This window comes from Canis aureus, chromosome 2 (assembly GCF_053574225.1).
Source record: "Canis aureus isolate CA01 chromosome 2, VMU_Caureus_v.1.0, whole genome shotgun sequence".
NCBI classification, from domain to species: domain Eukaryota; kingdom Metazoa; phylum Chordata; class Mammalia; order Carnivora; family Canidae; genus Canis; species Canis aureus.
In genome coordinates, this window is record NC_135612.1 from 2177353 (window position 1) to 2191638 (window position 14286).

The 14286-nt window shown below is 36.0% G+C and overlaps 1 protein-coding gene across 19 annotated transcripts in view; it reads left to right on the forward strand.

Moving 5' to 3' along the window:
* The window catches only part of TMEM232 (transmembrane protein 232), a 246090-nt gene that overhangs the window by 132555 nt on the left and 99249 nt on the right, over positions 1-14286 (forward strand). Inside the window, exon 16 of one of the 19 annotated variants that reach the window (XM_077861772.1) lies at positions 902-975. The exons of 17 other annotated variants lie outside the window; for them this stretch is intronic. In XM_077861772.1, coding sequence (XP_077717898.1) covers positions 902-920 — 19 coding nt within the window. In that variant the 3' untranslated portion in view covers positions 921-975. Of the gene's footprint in view, positions 1-901; positions 976-3760; positions 3780-14286 lie in introns of those variants that run through there. One more of the 19 variants, XM_077861774.1, reaches the window with a different exon arrangement.

The window sequence follows — 14286 nt, forward strand, 5'->3', positions numbered from 1 at the left end:
ATTCATTTTCAACCTGCTTATTTTTTAAAGTCAGTTCTATCATTGGTTTCTTCATGCTTAGGTTGAATCCAGTGATGCAGTTACAGGGACACGGTTTATTGATGAAAACAGACAGTATTGTTTTCTTCTTGCTTTAATATAAAATTCATTTTATAAGATCAGGGAGTATAAAAGCTTCCAAATTTTGGTGATTCCTTACTTTATATATACTCTATATAATTTCCCATGTGTATTTCAAAGGCCCTTAACTTAGGTTTTATAAAATAGATGCATTTAAGCTGTTATCAGACACTGAAAGTACCCGCTCTCTTCACTTGTTTTCTAACTGTCCTCCGTTCTCATGCCCTCTACCTTGGGTGATATGACTTTGTATCTAGGGGTTCCATACTCAACAAACTAATGCCTGCAGGCCTAGGCAAACAACATAAATGCGTAAAGCAGGCCAGCATGGGGGAACATGAGAGAGTTCTGGGAAATGAGGTAAAGAAAACATGCATTATATAAAAGGTCAACCTTATCAGCTTTTGGCATATAGGGATCTATGGGCCTTGTTACCAGATATTCCACTTCTAAGAGAAGCTGAAGATAAGGATTTCTTTGTGAGATATCCTTATTAATAAAATACCTTTCAGGTCAAATCAAACATATTTGATTAATGTCTTAATCAAGCTGCTACAACAGAATACCGTGGACTTGGTGGCTTAAACAACAAACATTTCTTTCTCATAGTTCTGGAGGCCGGGAGGTTCAGGATCAGGGTGTTGGCAGATTCAGTGTCTAGTGAGTCCTGATTCCTGGTTTATAGCCAGACAGGTTCTGGCTGTGTTCTCATGTGGCACCAAGGGCAAGGTTGCTCTGTAGGACCTTTTTTTTTTTTTTTTTTTTTTTTTTTTTAATAAAGGTATGGATCTCATTCATGAGGGCTCTGTTCTTACTACTTACCTACGTCCCAAAGGCACCATCTCTGAAGACCATCACACTGAGGACACGGTTTCAACGTAAGACTTTGAGTTTGTAGCATTCAGCGTACAGAAGTCTTGTCTCTTTAATTGCCTACATGTTTCCGCTGTTGGCTTGTCTTCCATTTGCTTATTCTCCCTCATTCATTTGGAATGTTCCCCCATGCAAATCTACCAAGTCCTATTTTCTATGCATGCAATTTAAGTTTTGCATCCTCATAAAGCTACTGAGAGTCTTCCAGTCTTCATTGTTCATCTTCTCCTTCTGTGAAATCTACAATATTTATAGTCTTAGAAAACATTTTATGGCTTAATTTTACTGCCTTTGTACACTGTGAATTGTGTTTCAGTTCCCAGTGTCTTTATTTCTCCCGTAGGTTTTCAATTTTCTTTTATTAATTTATAGTTGGTGTTGATACATAAGGCTTTTTTGAAATGGGAGGGAAGGGGAAATTATAGGATTATTGATTTGGAGATCATAGATACATCCAGGCAAGCCCTTTATTTGGTAAATGAGGAAACTAAGGCCCAGTAAGTTAAATGATTTACCAATGAGCAACCAGAAAGGTGATGGCCAGATCCCAGTACTCCAAACCTCTTGTTTCTCTTTCCATCAAAGACCTAGCACTGAGTAGATTTAGGATGAGGTATCTTACATTTAGTATCAAAAGATGGACTTATCCTGTTTCTTCCTGCATGTTCTTTTTCCTTAAGATATCTGAGTGACAGAGTCAGATTCTTTAGAGCCAAAGAGATAATGTAAAATATCTTTCCCCTTGAATTGAGAATATCTGATGGCCTCATCCAATCACTTAAGTTTGGTAATGGAGAAGATTATAAATCAGCCTAACTCTGTTGTTCATAAGATTTTGATTTTTATAGTGTCTATTTCCCTTTATGAGCCTTACAGACAAGGAAGTATGCTGATTGTGAAAGAACAGAATTTGTCCTCTAATCTGAACTACCTATTTTCTCATAAATTCTTAAAGAGAATTAAATTTTATTAAGAACACTGTAGCATTGCTATAATGAATCTATATTCTACTCTGGTATGCATTTGCCTTCTGAACACAGTCATTATACCACACGATGGCATCCTAAATCAATTTCTATAACGCAACACTGAAGTAAAAAACATAAGGCTTTACATTTCTGAAACCTATGCTTTTTTTAATCCAAAAATCTAGATGAGTAACATTATTTATGAGCTTCAATTCATTAAAATTATTTGCAGCTTCTTTGTTCAGAACTTGATATGAAGAAAGTAGCAATTGTTTTTATGAAATAAAACTGCATTCACTATCATTTTAAATTGCTAAAGAGCTTAACGATTCTATACTATAAGTAAATTTAATATAATTACATAATTTTTAGCATGCAGGGACTGAAAATCTTATTATAATGGACTACAGAATAGAACTACCAAAGTGATTACAGAAGTTTTAAATAAAACCTCTAAATTTCCAATAATTTGTGAGTAGAATTCTTTTTGTCCTAATTTTGTGCTTTGAATGCAATTTAACTAAGAAATCACAGCCTTAAATTACAAAAACCATATCTAACTTGAAAAATAATATAAACAGGGTGTCTCCTCTTCATGAAATATTTAAATTGTTACACCTTGTCGGTATTGTATTTATAGCTCAGTGGTTCTTTACCAGCAAAAGGAGCATGCGTTTGTTCTCATTTTTATTTAACAAATATTTATTCCCTTTAATTGATACTTAATAATTGATTCATTACTCTTCCAAAAAGACCAGATCACTTTCATTTTGGTTCTAGCAAATATAAAAATTACAAATGTGGCATTAAGTTAATGACATTAATTCTGTTTATTCTCATAGTTCAGCAATGTCTATATTTATTTCCTGGAGTTAAATAGAAAATTTATTCAATTTTATTTTACATTTGTTACTAAAATGGTTATACTAGTATATATATATATATATATATACCTCTTGCCTCTGTCTAGATTTTTGGATAAGAAAATTATGATTTTTCACATCTTGCACTTTTATTATTTACTCTATTTTAATTTCAACATTTCTTCATACAAGTAAGGCATTTGGGCTAAATGGAGTTTGTTTTTATTTAGTCAACATGTTTATTTTTATTTTGTTTTTTCAACCAAGTGAGATAGTTTCTGTAACATAATTATTTGATGTGTATACTTTGTTACATATAGAATTATCTGGAATCTTTAAAATCCTATGTCAAAGCCCTATCTCAGTCCAATTAAATAAAACTCTCTAAAGGTTGAATCCAGATATCATTATTTTAAAAAATCCTTTAGAGGATTCCAATATGAATCCAAGTTTGAGAACCACTGGAAAGGTAGGAGAATGTTGACATTGTGTAAGGATAAGACTAATCTAGTTGAAACCATAGGTCTTTTGCTTTTCAATGAACTTCTGATTTCTCTACCTTTTCTAAGCTTCAATTCACAATATGTAATATTTGATATATGAGAAATATATGCAATGTAAATATGTTATAAAGTTCAATTAAAATAATACCAATCAGCCTACCATATTACTTCAGTATTAAAAATTGTAATGTGTGCTAAGTTCTTATTCACAGTCTCATTTACCTGCTTGAGTTCATAGGTAATCACTATCCTGAATTTTGTGTTTATCTTTCATTTGTTTTTTGTGAAAATGTTTATAACACGCATATTCTAGGACTAGCTTATTATCTAGTTTAGCTTTGTTTTAGGCTTTATTAAAAAGTTTCTTATTGGAAGGAGGAGTTCAGATGGCAGTGTAGGAGGACCCTATGTTTGCCTCTTCCCTTGAACATAGGTAATGATCAAGTCATTCTGAGCACCCAGGAAATCGATCTGAGGACTGAGAGAACAAACTGCACAACTAGGGGGAGAAAAGAGGCCACACTGTGGAAGGTATGAGGTGTGGAGACCTAATTTTGGGTAAAAAGAATTATGGGTGCTGCAGAGAGGAGGGAGCCCTGATCATTGAGAGAGGAGAGAGAGAAATAGAAAGAGAGATAAAGCAGCACACTGGGGATTTCACAAGAAAAACACTTGCCAAAAACCATGGACTGGGAAAGAGTGGCTGATTATCCCACGTTTTTATAATCAGTGGAGCTGAAAGTCTAAAGTTTTAGAAGTCTGTGCCAATGCCAGGGTTGAGACTGGTAGATGTAGTAGTGCTCTTCTGGAAAAGTTGGGCAGAGGCCCAGAAGCAAACTGTAAGCTTTGAGTATCCCCTGGGTTGTGCTGGGACAGTTCCCCTTCTTGGAGTGCATTTGGGAGGAGAACTGCTTCTCTGGGGGCAAAAGAGCCAGTGGGCATCATTGAGCTGCCTTACTCGTTAGTATAGGAGCAGAGGCAGCTGCTGAGGGTGGCTAACCTGGGGGCCAGCTTTTTGCTACACCTTAACATAAGCTCCAAGCCCCTGTACATCCATAGGACTACCCTTCTGGGATAAACCAACACCAGTGACAGCCCAGAGAGAGCCTCCCCCAGAGGATCAGGGTGGGTCCATGCTGGGTCCCTAAAATTTGGAGTTTTGAAACCGAGTCAACATGCATGAGATTAAAAGAAAAAATAGGAGCACTGTGCTTCCAGGTGGGCAGATGGGTCAGACACAGGCAGGATGAAGCAGAAATCCGAGGGATGTCTGGGACAAATGAGGAGACATTATTCCCTTCTTCTGTGAAGACTCCCTGAATAGCAGCAGGCCCAAATTCCCCCCTCTGGGGACAACACACAGAGACCAGAGAGAGTGGTGTGGTATGTTCCACCTGTAGAATGGGAAAAATATGCAGCCAGGAATTCTTTCTTCAGCAAGGCCATCCTTCAGAGTAGAAGGAGAGATAGAGTTTCCCAGACAAACAAAATCTAAAGGAGTTCCTGGCAGCTACCCAGCCCTGCAAAGAATATTAAAGGGGACTCTGAGTGGGAAAGAAAGACCAAGAGCAACAAAGACTCGAAAGGAACAGAGAACATCTCCAGAAACATCGACTTTGCAGATAATACAATGGCACTAAATTCACTTCTATCAGTAATCACTCTGAATGTAAATGCTCCAATCAAAAGAGGGCATCAGAATGGATAAAAAAATAAGATCCGTCTATATGCTGTTTGCAAGAGACTCATTTTAGACCTAAAGACACCTGCGGGTTGAAAGTGAAAGGATGGAGAAGCATTTAACCTGCCATTGGACATCAAAAGAAAGCTGGAGGTGCCATCCTTCTACCAGAAAAACTAGATTTTAAACCAAAGACTGTCACAGAGATGAGGAAGGGCACTGGATCATAGTAAAGGGGTCTATCCAACAAGAAGATCTAACAATTGTAAATATGTGTGCCCCAATGTGGGAGCACCCAAATTTATAAATCAATTAATAGCAAACTCATTGATAACAATATGATAATAGCAGGGGAGCTTAACACCCCACTTCCTGCAATGGACAGATCATCTATGCAGAAAATCTACAAGGGAACCATGGCTTTGAATGATACGTGGGACCAGATGGACTTCACAGATAGATTCAGAACATCCCCCCAAAAGCAGCAGAGTACACATTCTTCTCTAGTGCACATGGGCCATTCTCCACAATAGATCACAGACTGGGTCACAAATCTGGCCTCCACAAGTACAAAGTGATTGAGATCATACTGTGCATATTTTCAGACCACAATGCCATGTACTTGAAGTCCACAAGAAAACATTTGGGAAGACCACAAATACATGGAGGTTAAAGAACATCCTATTAAAGAAATGAGTGGGTCAACCAGGAAATTGAAGAAGAACTAAAAAAATGCACAGAAACAAATGAAAATGAAAACACGATGGTCCAGAACCTTTGGGATGCAGCAAAAGTGGTCACAGCAGAGAAGCACACGGCAATACAGGCTGCCCCAAGAAGCAAGAAACGACTCAGAATACAACCTAACCTCACACCTAGAGGAGCTAGAAATGTACTACCTTATATCCAAAGGCCCAGAACTACTATCATCCTCAATGTGGAGAAACAGAGCTTTTGCTCTGCAGTCAGAAATGAGACAGGGAGTCCACTCTCACCACTGTTAACATCGTACTGGAAGTCTTGGCCTCAGCAATCAGACAACAAAAAGAAATAAAAGCCATCCAAAATCAGCAAGGGAGAAGTCAAACTTAACAGTATTCACAGACAACCTGACACTGTAGAAAATCTGAGAGACTCCGTTAGAAAATTGCTAGAATGATACACAAATTCGGCAAAATCACAGGATATAAGATCAGTGCACAGAAATCTGGTTCATTTCTTTACACCAATAATGAAGCAGCAGAAAGAGAAAGGAAGGAATCAATCCCATTTACAACTGAACCAAAAGCCATGAGATACCTAGGAAGAAACCTAACCAAAGAGATCTATAAACCAAAGATCTATAGTCTGCGAACTATGGAACACTGAAGAAAGCATTTGAAGATGACACAAAGAAATGGCAAACATCCCATGCCCATGGACTGGAAGAACAAGTATTGTTAAAATGTCTCTACCACCCAAAGCAATCTACACACTTCATGCAATTCCTGTCAAAATACGACCAGCACTGTTCACAGAGCTAGAACACCCAATCCTGAAACTGGTATGGAACGACAAAAGACCCCAAATAGCCAAAGCCATCTTGAAAAAGAAAACCAAAGCCAGAGCATCATGATGCCGTGTTTCAAGCTGTGTTACAGAGCTGTAGTGATCAAGGCAGGGTGGTCTTGGCACAAAAACAGACCCGTAGATCAATGGGAGAAAATACAAAACCTAGAAGGGGATCCACAAATATATGCTCAATTAGTCTTTGTCAAAGCAGGGAGGAATATGCAATGGAAAAAAGACAGTGTCTTCAATGCATGATGTTGGGAAAGCTGGACAGCAGCATATGCAGAACGAAGAATGAGCCTGGACTGCTCCCTTACGTCATACACAAAGATAAATTGAAAATGGGTGAAGGATCTACATGTGAGACAGGAAACCATCAAAATCCTAGTGAGGAATAGAGGCAGCAGCCTCTTTGACCTTAGCCATAGGATCTTCTTACTCTTGGGATTTCATCAAGATAAAAAGCTCCACAGGGAAGGAAACAACAAAACTAAAAGGCAGCCTATGGAACGAGAGAAGATATTTGCAAGTGACACATTTGAAAACAGGTTAGTATCCAAAATCTATAAAGAAGTCATCAAACTGAACTCTCCAAAAATAAATGCTCCAATTAAAAAATGGTCAGAAGATATGAATAGATGTTTTTCCAAAAGACATCCAGATGGCCCTCAGACACATGAAAAGATGCTCAACATCTCTCATCAGGGAAATACAAAAACAAATACAAAACTACAGTGAGATATCACCTCCCTCCAGTCAGAAGGGTGGCTCCTTCAGCCCCAGTGGCTCATGCTAGTGAAAGGGTGCCCCTACACTGGAGACAACTATCAGACGCAGCTGATTCCTGTCCAGAAAGTCCTGGATCCTCCATTTCCATCTTACTACCAGTGCTTCAGCATTTTACCTTCGCTTTGTAGACTCGGTGACAAAGTGGGCACTCAGGGGACCGGTGTATCTGCACTGTAGTGCATCCGTCTGCCAGCCTGCTGGAACACCGTCCTGTATGATAACCTGTCCTGTTGCCAGGCGAAGAAGAAACTCTAACATCCATTTTCACAACCATACTGCTAGCATTTCTAGCAAGGGTCCCATGATTCTACTCCGAGCCACTAAAGACTCAGAAAAGCTCCATAAATACTCAAGTTTTCCTGTGGACTCTCAAATTCTGTGGATGGCAGGCCTTTCTGGAATCTTAATCGTTGGAGCCTTGTTAGTGTCCTACTTAGCTATCAGGAAATGGAGATGAATTATTGTTGTGTTAATAAAACCAGACTGTACTAATAAAAAAAAATTTTTGTTGTTGCTAATTATTAGCAACAGAGGAAACCATAGATGTTGGGAGGACATGGAGAAAGAGGAGCCCTCCTACCACTGTTGTTGGGGATGGAAACCGGTGCAGCCTCTGTGGAAAATGGTATGGAGGGTCCTCAAAAGTTAAAAGTAGAGGGACGCCTGGGTGGCTCAGCAGTGGAGTGCCTGTCTTCAGCCCAGGCCATGACCCCGGGGTCCCGGGATCAAGTTCCACATTGAGCTCCCCTCAGGGAGCCTGCTTCTCCTTCTGCCTGTGTCTCTGCCTCTCTTTGTGACTCTCATGAATAAATAAATAAAATCTTAAAAAAAAAAAAAAACCTACCCTACAACCCAGCAATTGCAGTGCTGGTATTTATCCAAAGGATACAAAAATATTTCAAAGGGGCAGATCCACCCCGATGTTTATAGTAGCATTATCAACCATAGCAAAATCATGGAAAGAACCCAAATGTCCTTCAAGTGATGAATGGATAAAGAAGATGAATGGAAAAAGTTATAGAAAATGGAATATTATTCAGCCATGAAAAGGTATGAAATCTTGCCGTTTCCAGTGACATTAATGGAGCTAGAGTATATTTTGCTAAGTGAAATAAGTCAGATAATGACAAATTCCATATGATTTCATTTACATATGGAATTTAGAAGCAAACAGATGACCATAAGAGGGAAACTGAGACAGAAACAAACTATAAGAGATGCTTACCTATAGAACAAACTGAGGGTTGTTGGACAGGATGTGGGGAGGGGATGGGCTAAATGGGGGATAGGGATTCAGGAGGGCATTGGGTTGAGCACCGGGTGTTACATATAAGCGAGGAATCACTAAATTCTACTTCTGAAATCACTTTTACACTATATGTTAACTGACTAGAATTTAAATAAATATTTGAAAAAAGAATCCTTGATATATGTAGTATTTGGGATTCCTTACCCTTTTTATTCAGTTAGTATTATGTAAGAGACCTCTCATGCTATGGCTCCTCTCATGGAGCCATAGTAATTCAATTATTTTCAGAGGTAAAATTTTTCATTGTGGCAATATGCAATAATCTATTTTTCAGCGCTTCTGAATGGATCTTCAGGACTTCCTTTAAATTTTTGTTATTGCAAACGGAATTGCTATGAACATTTTCATGCAGATCCTGGTGTATGTATGATACCATTTTCCTAGGCTACAGCTAGGGGTGGGATTTCTGGATCATAGGATATGTCTATGCAGACCATTAAAGAACATGCTGGTTCCCTCCCTGTCCCTTAGACGGTTGTGTTGATTGAACACTCACCAGCAGTTGTAAGACTTTCCACTGCTTCACAGTCTCCCCAACACTTACTGCTCTCAGAGTTCTTTATTTTGGGAAATCCAGTGGGTAAAAACAATAGTTCACTGTAGTGATTTCTAGTCAGTTGAATATATTTTTATATATTTATTTCCCTATTGGATAGCTTCTTCTGAAATGGCTGTTCTTGTCATTTGCCCATTTATCTTTTGGTTTATTCATTTTGCTGATTTCAGTTTGCCTTTCCACACTCGTTAGACTATTTTATGATGAGTGAAAGTTATTAACTTCAATGAGGTTGAATTTACTCCTTATTCAAATAGTTTGTCCAGTTCTAAAAATCATTCCCCACATCTATATCCTAAAAAATATGTTTTTGTATATCTAGTCCCAAAGTTGTGAAATTGCCTCTCATATTAAGGTCATTAAAGAATTTGTGATTACGGTTTAGGATAGGAATCTAGGGGTTTCCCCCAAATAGTTAGCCAATAGTCCTATACTGTTTATTGAAAACTGTTTTGTTCACACTATCAGATATGTTCTATATGTTCTATATTTCCCATATATACAATGGACTTAATATGGGCTTTCAGATATGTCCCATTTGTGAATTTATTCATCCTTTTGTTAAAATCATGCCACTTTAGTTATTTGCTACAAATTGATAGTGAGTCTTCACATTTTATAAGACAGTTTCTTTCACTTCTTTGCTTTTTTTTTTTTTTTTTTTTTTTTACTATTGAACCTGTATAAATTTCGGAATTAGATTGATTTTTGAACAATTTTTTTTAATGGATTTTGTCTAAAATTGCACTGAGCTTATCGAACAATTTTAGGAATTTACTCCTTTATGACACTAAGTTTCTACTCTATGAACATAGCATAGCTTTTCATTTAGTGATTTTCAAATAAGTTCAATAAAGTTTTTTAAATTTCGTAATAAACATGTTTTGTTGGATTTATTTCCAGTTTTTTTTGCTCTTATCTTTTTCAAACTTTCATTACAAAACATTTAAAATATGTAGAAATAAAGGTCCATGCATCAAATTAGAACAGATGTCTTTATCAAATACTTAGGAGTTATTTATTGGTAACAGATATCTGCTAAAAGATAACAGATATCAAGTGCATATTATTTATATAAGAAAAAATGATATGTAGTAATCTTCTAACTTAAAGTATAAAACAAGTATAAATCAGAGAAGCAGGCATTTGGATTCAAAACAAGCCATTCGCTTACTTGCCAGCACTGATCAGTCTTTAATACTACAGAGAGCACAATTATTAATTATATGTTATTGTGAAATGAATTGATATTTATTTTACAAATACAAGTAGAAAATGGAATATTTTATTTCAGTAGATGCCTTTATAGATGATGATGGAGAGTTGACTTTTAACCTTACTCTCTACATCTCTTTCTTATACAGAATAGGAGCTCCTTTCATTTTTTATTTTATTTTTTAATTTTTTTAAAAAGATTTTATTTTTTTATTCATGAGACACACAGAGAGAGGCAGAGACCCAGACAGAGGGAGAAGCAGGCTACCTGTGGGGAGCCGGATGTGAGACTCGATCCCAGGACCCCGTGGTCACGCCCTGAGCCAAAGGCAGACACTCAACCGCTGAGCTGCCCAGGCACCCCAAGAACTCCTCTTAAAGCTCTCTGCCAAAAAAATAAAAAATAAAAAAAAATAAAGGTCTCTGCCAGTTTTCAAAATCTTGGATCATGCTCCAGAGAACCAGCTGAAGTAGAGTCCCCATCATTATCAAAGGAAATGAGGGAAAAATAAATCCCATTGTAATAAAAGTATTATAAGTTTTGGGTAGGAAAATGGGCATCTGGAAGAATTTCTTCCCCTTCATTCTTTTAGAAAACAGGTAGACAACAACAAAAAATCCTCAAATCTTTTACTTAGCTGTGGTCAGTGGCTTAATACAAACTCTAACTGTTCATCCTTTTCATGATCTCTAACTACTTTGGAGGAAAAATATCTTTTAATTCTTCATACTGGTGTGGTGAATTGCTCAGAGGCTTGAAGATGGATATAAACAAAAGATGATGAAAGTTACTGTTAGACTAATCTAGTAAGAGCTGAGTATTAAAAAAAGAAATAGTAATTCATTCCTTAATCTCTGGAGATGATTTCTTTCATGTAGAATGTAGATGTTTCCCTTTTCTTCCATTGCTATTTATTTAAGGAACACCGAAGTAGACTGTGCTTACTTAACTTTAAGTTCCAATTTTTATTTCTATAGGATGTAAAACAAGTTGTAAATGTCACTGAGAACTAAAAGAAAAAGAATGTAGAAATAAGACTAGCCATTTTAAGGATGAATGTTTAAGATGTGAAAAGGAACTAGTATATTAATTGCACAGGTTTAAAGGAAAACTAAGAATTATCTATTCTTCCTCTCAGTTGAAAAAATCATACATTTTAAATATTATATTGAATTTGATATATGTATAATACATGCTTAATACAAATTGGTATGAAGTTAAGTCCTTTACTAAAAAAAATTGGATTTTAGGATATAGCCCTTGACTATACACAGAAAGTCAGTTGTATTCGCTAGTGCCTTGGCAGATACTGACACAATCGTATTTTGAAAATAATGCATTTAATGAATAACTACTACACAACAGAGATTATTAAGTAAAAGCTAGTGGACAACTGGAAAAATCCCAAATCTGCATGGACAGTAGACCAAACCATAGTATAGTCATCAGATGTTACATAATGAACATGAATGGATTATATTTACATATAAATTATGCACTATAATAAATTATTACATATAAATTATGTACTATAAACTATAATACAAACTTATTATTAAATAAGTTTGAGCTAAAGAATCAAGATGCAAAAAAAATGGTATACCTTATAATGCCACTTACATAAAGTTTAAAAAGAATCATAACTGGTATGAAGTATTGTAATGTAGAAAGGACCAGTGACTGGAAAGAGGGCACAAAGGGCCTTTTGTTACTTTGGCAATATTTTATTTCTTGATAAGGGTGTTGTTTAATATAATGCAGAGCGCATTCACCTAGTGGTAATATATCAAGTTGTACACTTATGCAATATTTTCTGTATAATAATTTAATTGGGTCTACATGGAGAAAAATATCTAGGATATATGGCTAAAAGAAATCTTCCTACCTCCACTATGACTTACATCTAAATATATCTTGACAGGAACAGCTGGACTTTAAAAAAAATTAGTGAAATAAATACCTCAGATTATTTAAGACATTAATTGCTGTAACTCGTGAGTTCTTCTTGGATATTTTAGAAGAAAAGGGAAGTCATAAAATTATATAGACTGGCCATGGTATATTGGAACTAGCCAACCATTTTTTAAAAATTTCTATCATGGCCATGTAGACCTAACCGTAAATTCACGGACACTTGAAGTCTCAAACAAGGATACCAATCCATGGGTTTTTACTACCTTATTCTTAAACCACAAAGAAGTAGTCAAAAACAAAGAAGTAGTCAAAAAAAAAACAAAAAATCAATGTCTCCATTTGCTCTTAAAACAGTTCTACTTCTTCTGTAACAATAGAAGTTCTACTTCTTCAGACAAAACTCTGCTTAGCATTTCATGAGCTAGCTGAATTGTAATTGCAGCAGTGGTCTAACACAAACAAGGCAACTTTGGCAAGTAAAAGCTCCATAAACTAAAAACGTCGCCTTAGGATATCAGCATCTTGAAAATTGTGTTAACTCCCTTTGCTGTGCATCAACTTTCAATATCGATGTCCACAAATGAATTTTCATAGTTTCTTATTCTATCTCCCACTTTTCATTTTAACACTCCGAATCTTATTTTGTATAATTTACCCTGTATCTGTTTCTATATATACACACGCAAAATGTGGTAGAAAACTGAAGTCAGTTTCTGGATAATCCAAGCCAAAAAATGGCCCCAGTTGCCTAGATATTTCAGATGAAGTTGTGTTTCTCTTAGTTGGAGTTATAAGGATAATTATTGCAATTCTGTATTTTACATGCATAGGCAAATCCTTAGAATTCAGAGTGTAGAAAAGTGCTGAGGGCAGTGATTTCAAAATGAAAGGAAGGGATCTATTTAAAGTAGAGTAAGAATTTGAATTTATGGTTATTATTTTGGCTTAAAGTTAGAAAACATGCTCTTCTTAATATTTCATTAACATTTTAGTGATCAGATTGATTTTCATAGTATGTAAATTAAAGTGGGCACCATATAGCAGCAAAACTGGATCAGTGTTGATGATTAACATGGGGAAAAAATCATAGCATGGGATATAGTCAGCTTTGCTGTGAATATATAATAAAAAATGCAGTTCTTGCCGGGAGATTCGATGGCTGAGACATGTCACATGATAATGCTATTCAGAATGTAATAATGAATGCCTTTCCACTATAATAACACCTATTCTAATCCTCTCATTCTAAACTGAACATAAATATAAAGGATATTAAGAATATTTGAGACGTCAATGAAATAAAATGTTGTCACAGGATAATGGTCTCCTGCTGCTTCATAAAATACCAAGCCAAAGGCAAGACTTACATTTTCAGAGTAGAAGACATTAATCCCGTGACAGTGTTTTATTGCAGTGATTGTATTTCTATTATACAAAATGAGCATGTAGATTTAATCAATGCATTTGATATATGTTGATGTAGTAAATTGACAGTGGCTTATCATCATTATGAAATTGTTGTATTCTTGTAGGCAGTTTATTAGTGAAAATACAGATGTTTTAGGATATTCAACTTTCAAGTTGAGGGGCAACAGAGGTTTCTGACTAGCTGGAGGTTGGTTTTCCTTAAGAAGTAATAGTTAACAACTGAAGGACAGTATGATTGACATACTCGAAGAAGTTTATGTAATAGTCTTGTTAATATTATTCCATATTTTAATGTGCTGACAGGCAAAACATAATAAATATCATTATTTGAGCAGAAAACCACAACACAAAGTTGAACTCATTCTCAAAGTGCTTTACTTCACTAGACTAAACTAGTTTTGTCACTTTGAGTGATTGGTGAGTAACAGTGATACCATTAAGGCTATAGCATCAGTCCATATTTCTAAATACTCCTATAATACAAAAAATTAAAAACAAAACAAAAAAATAATACA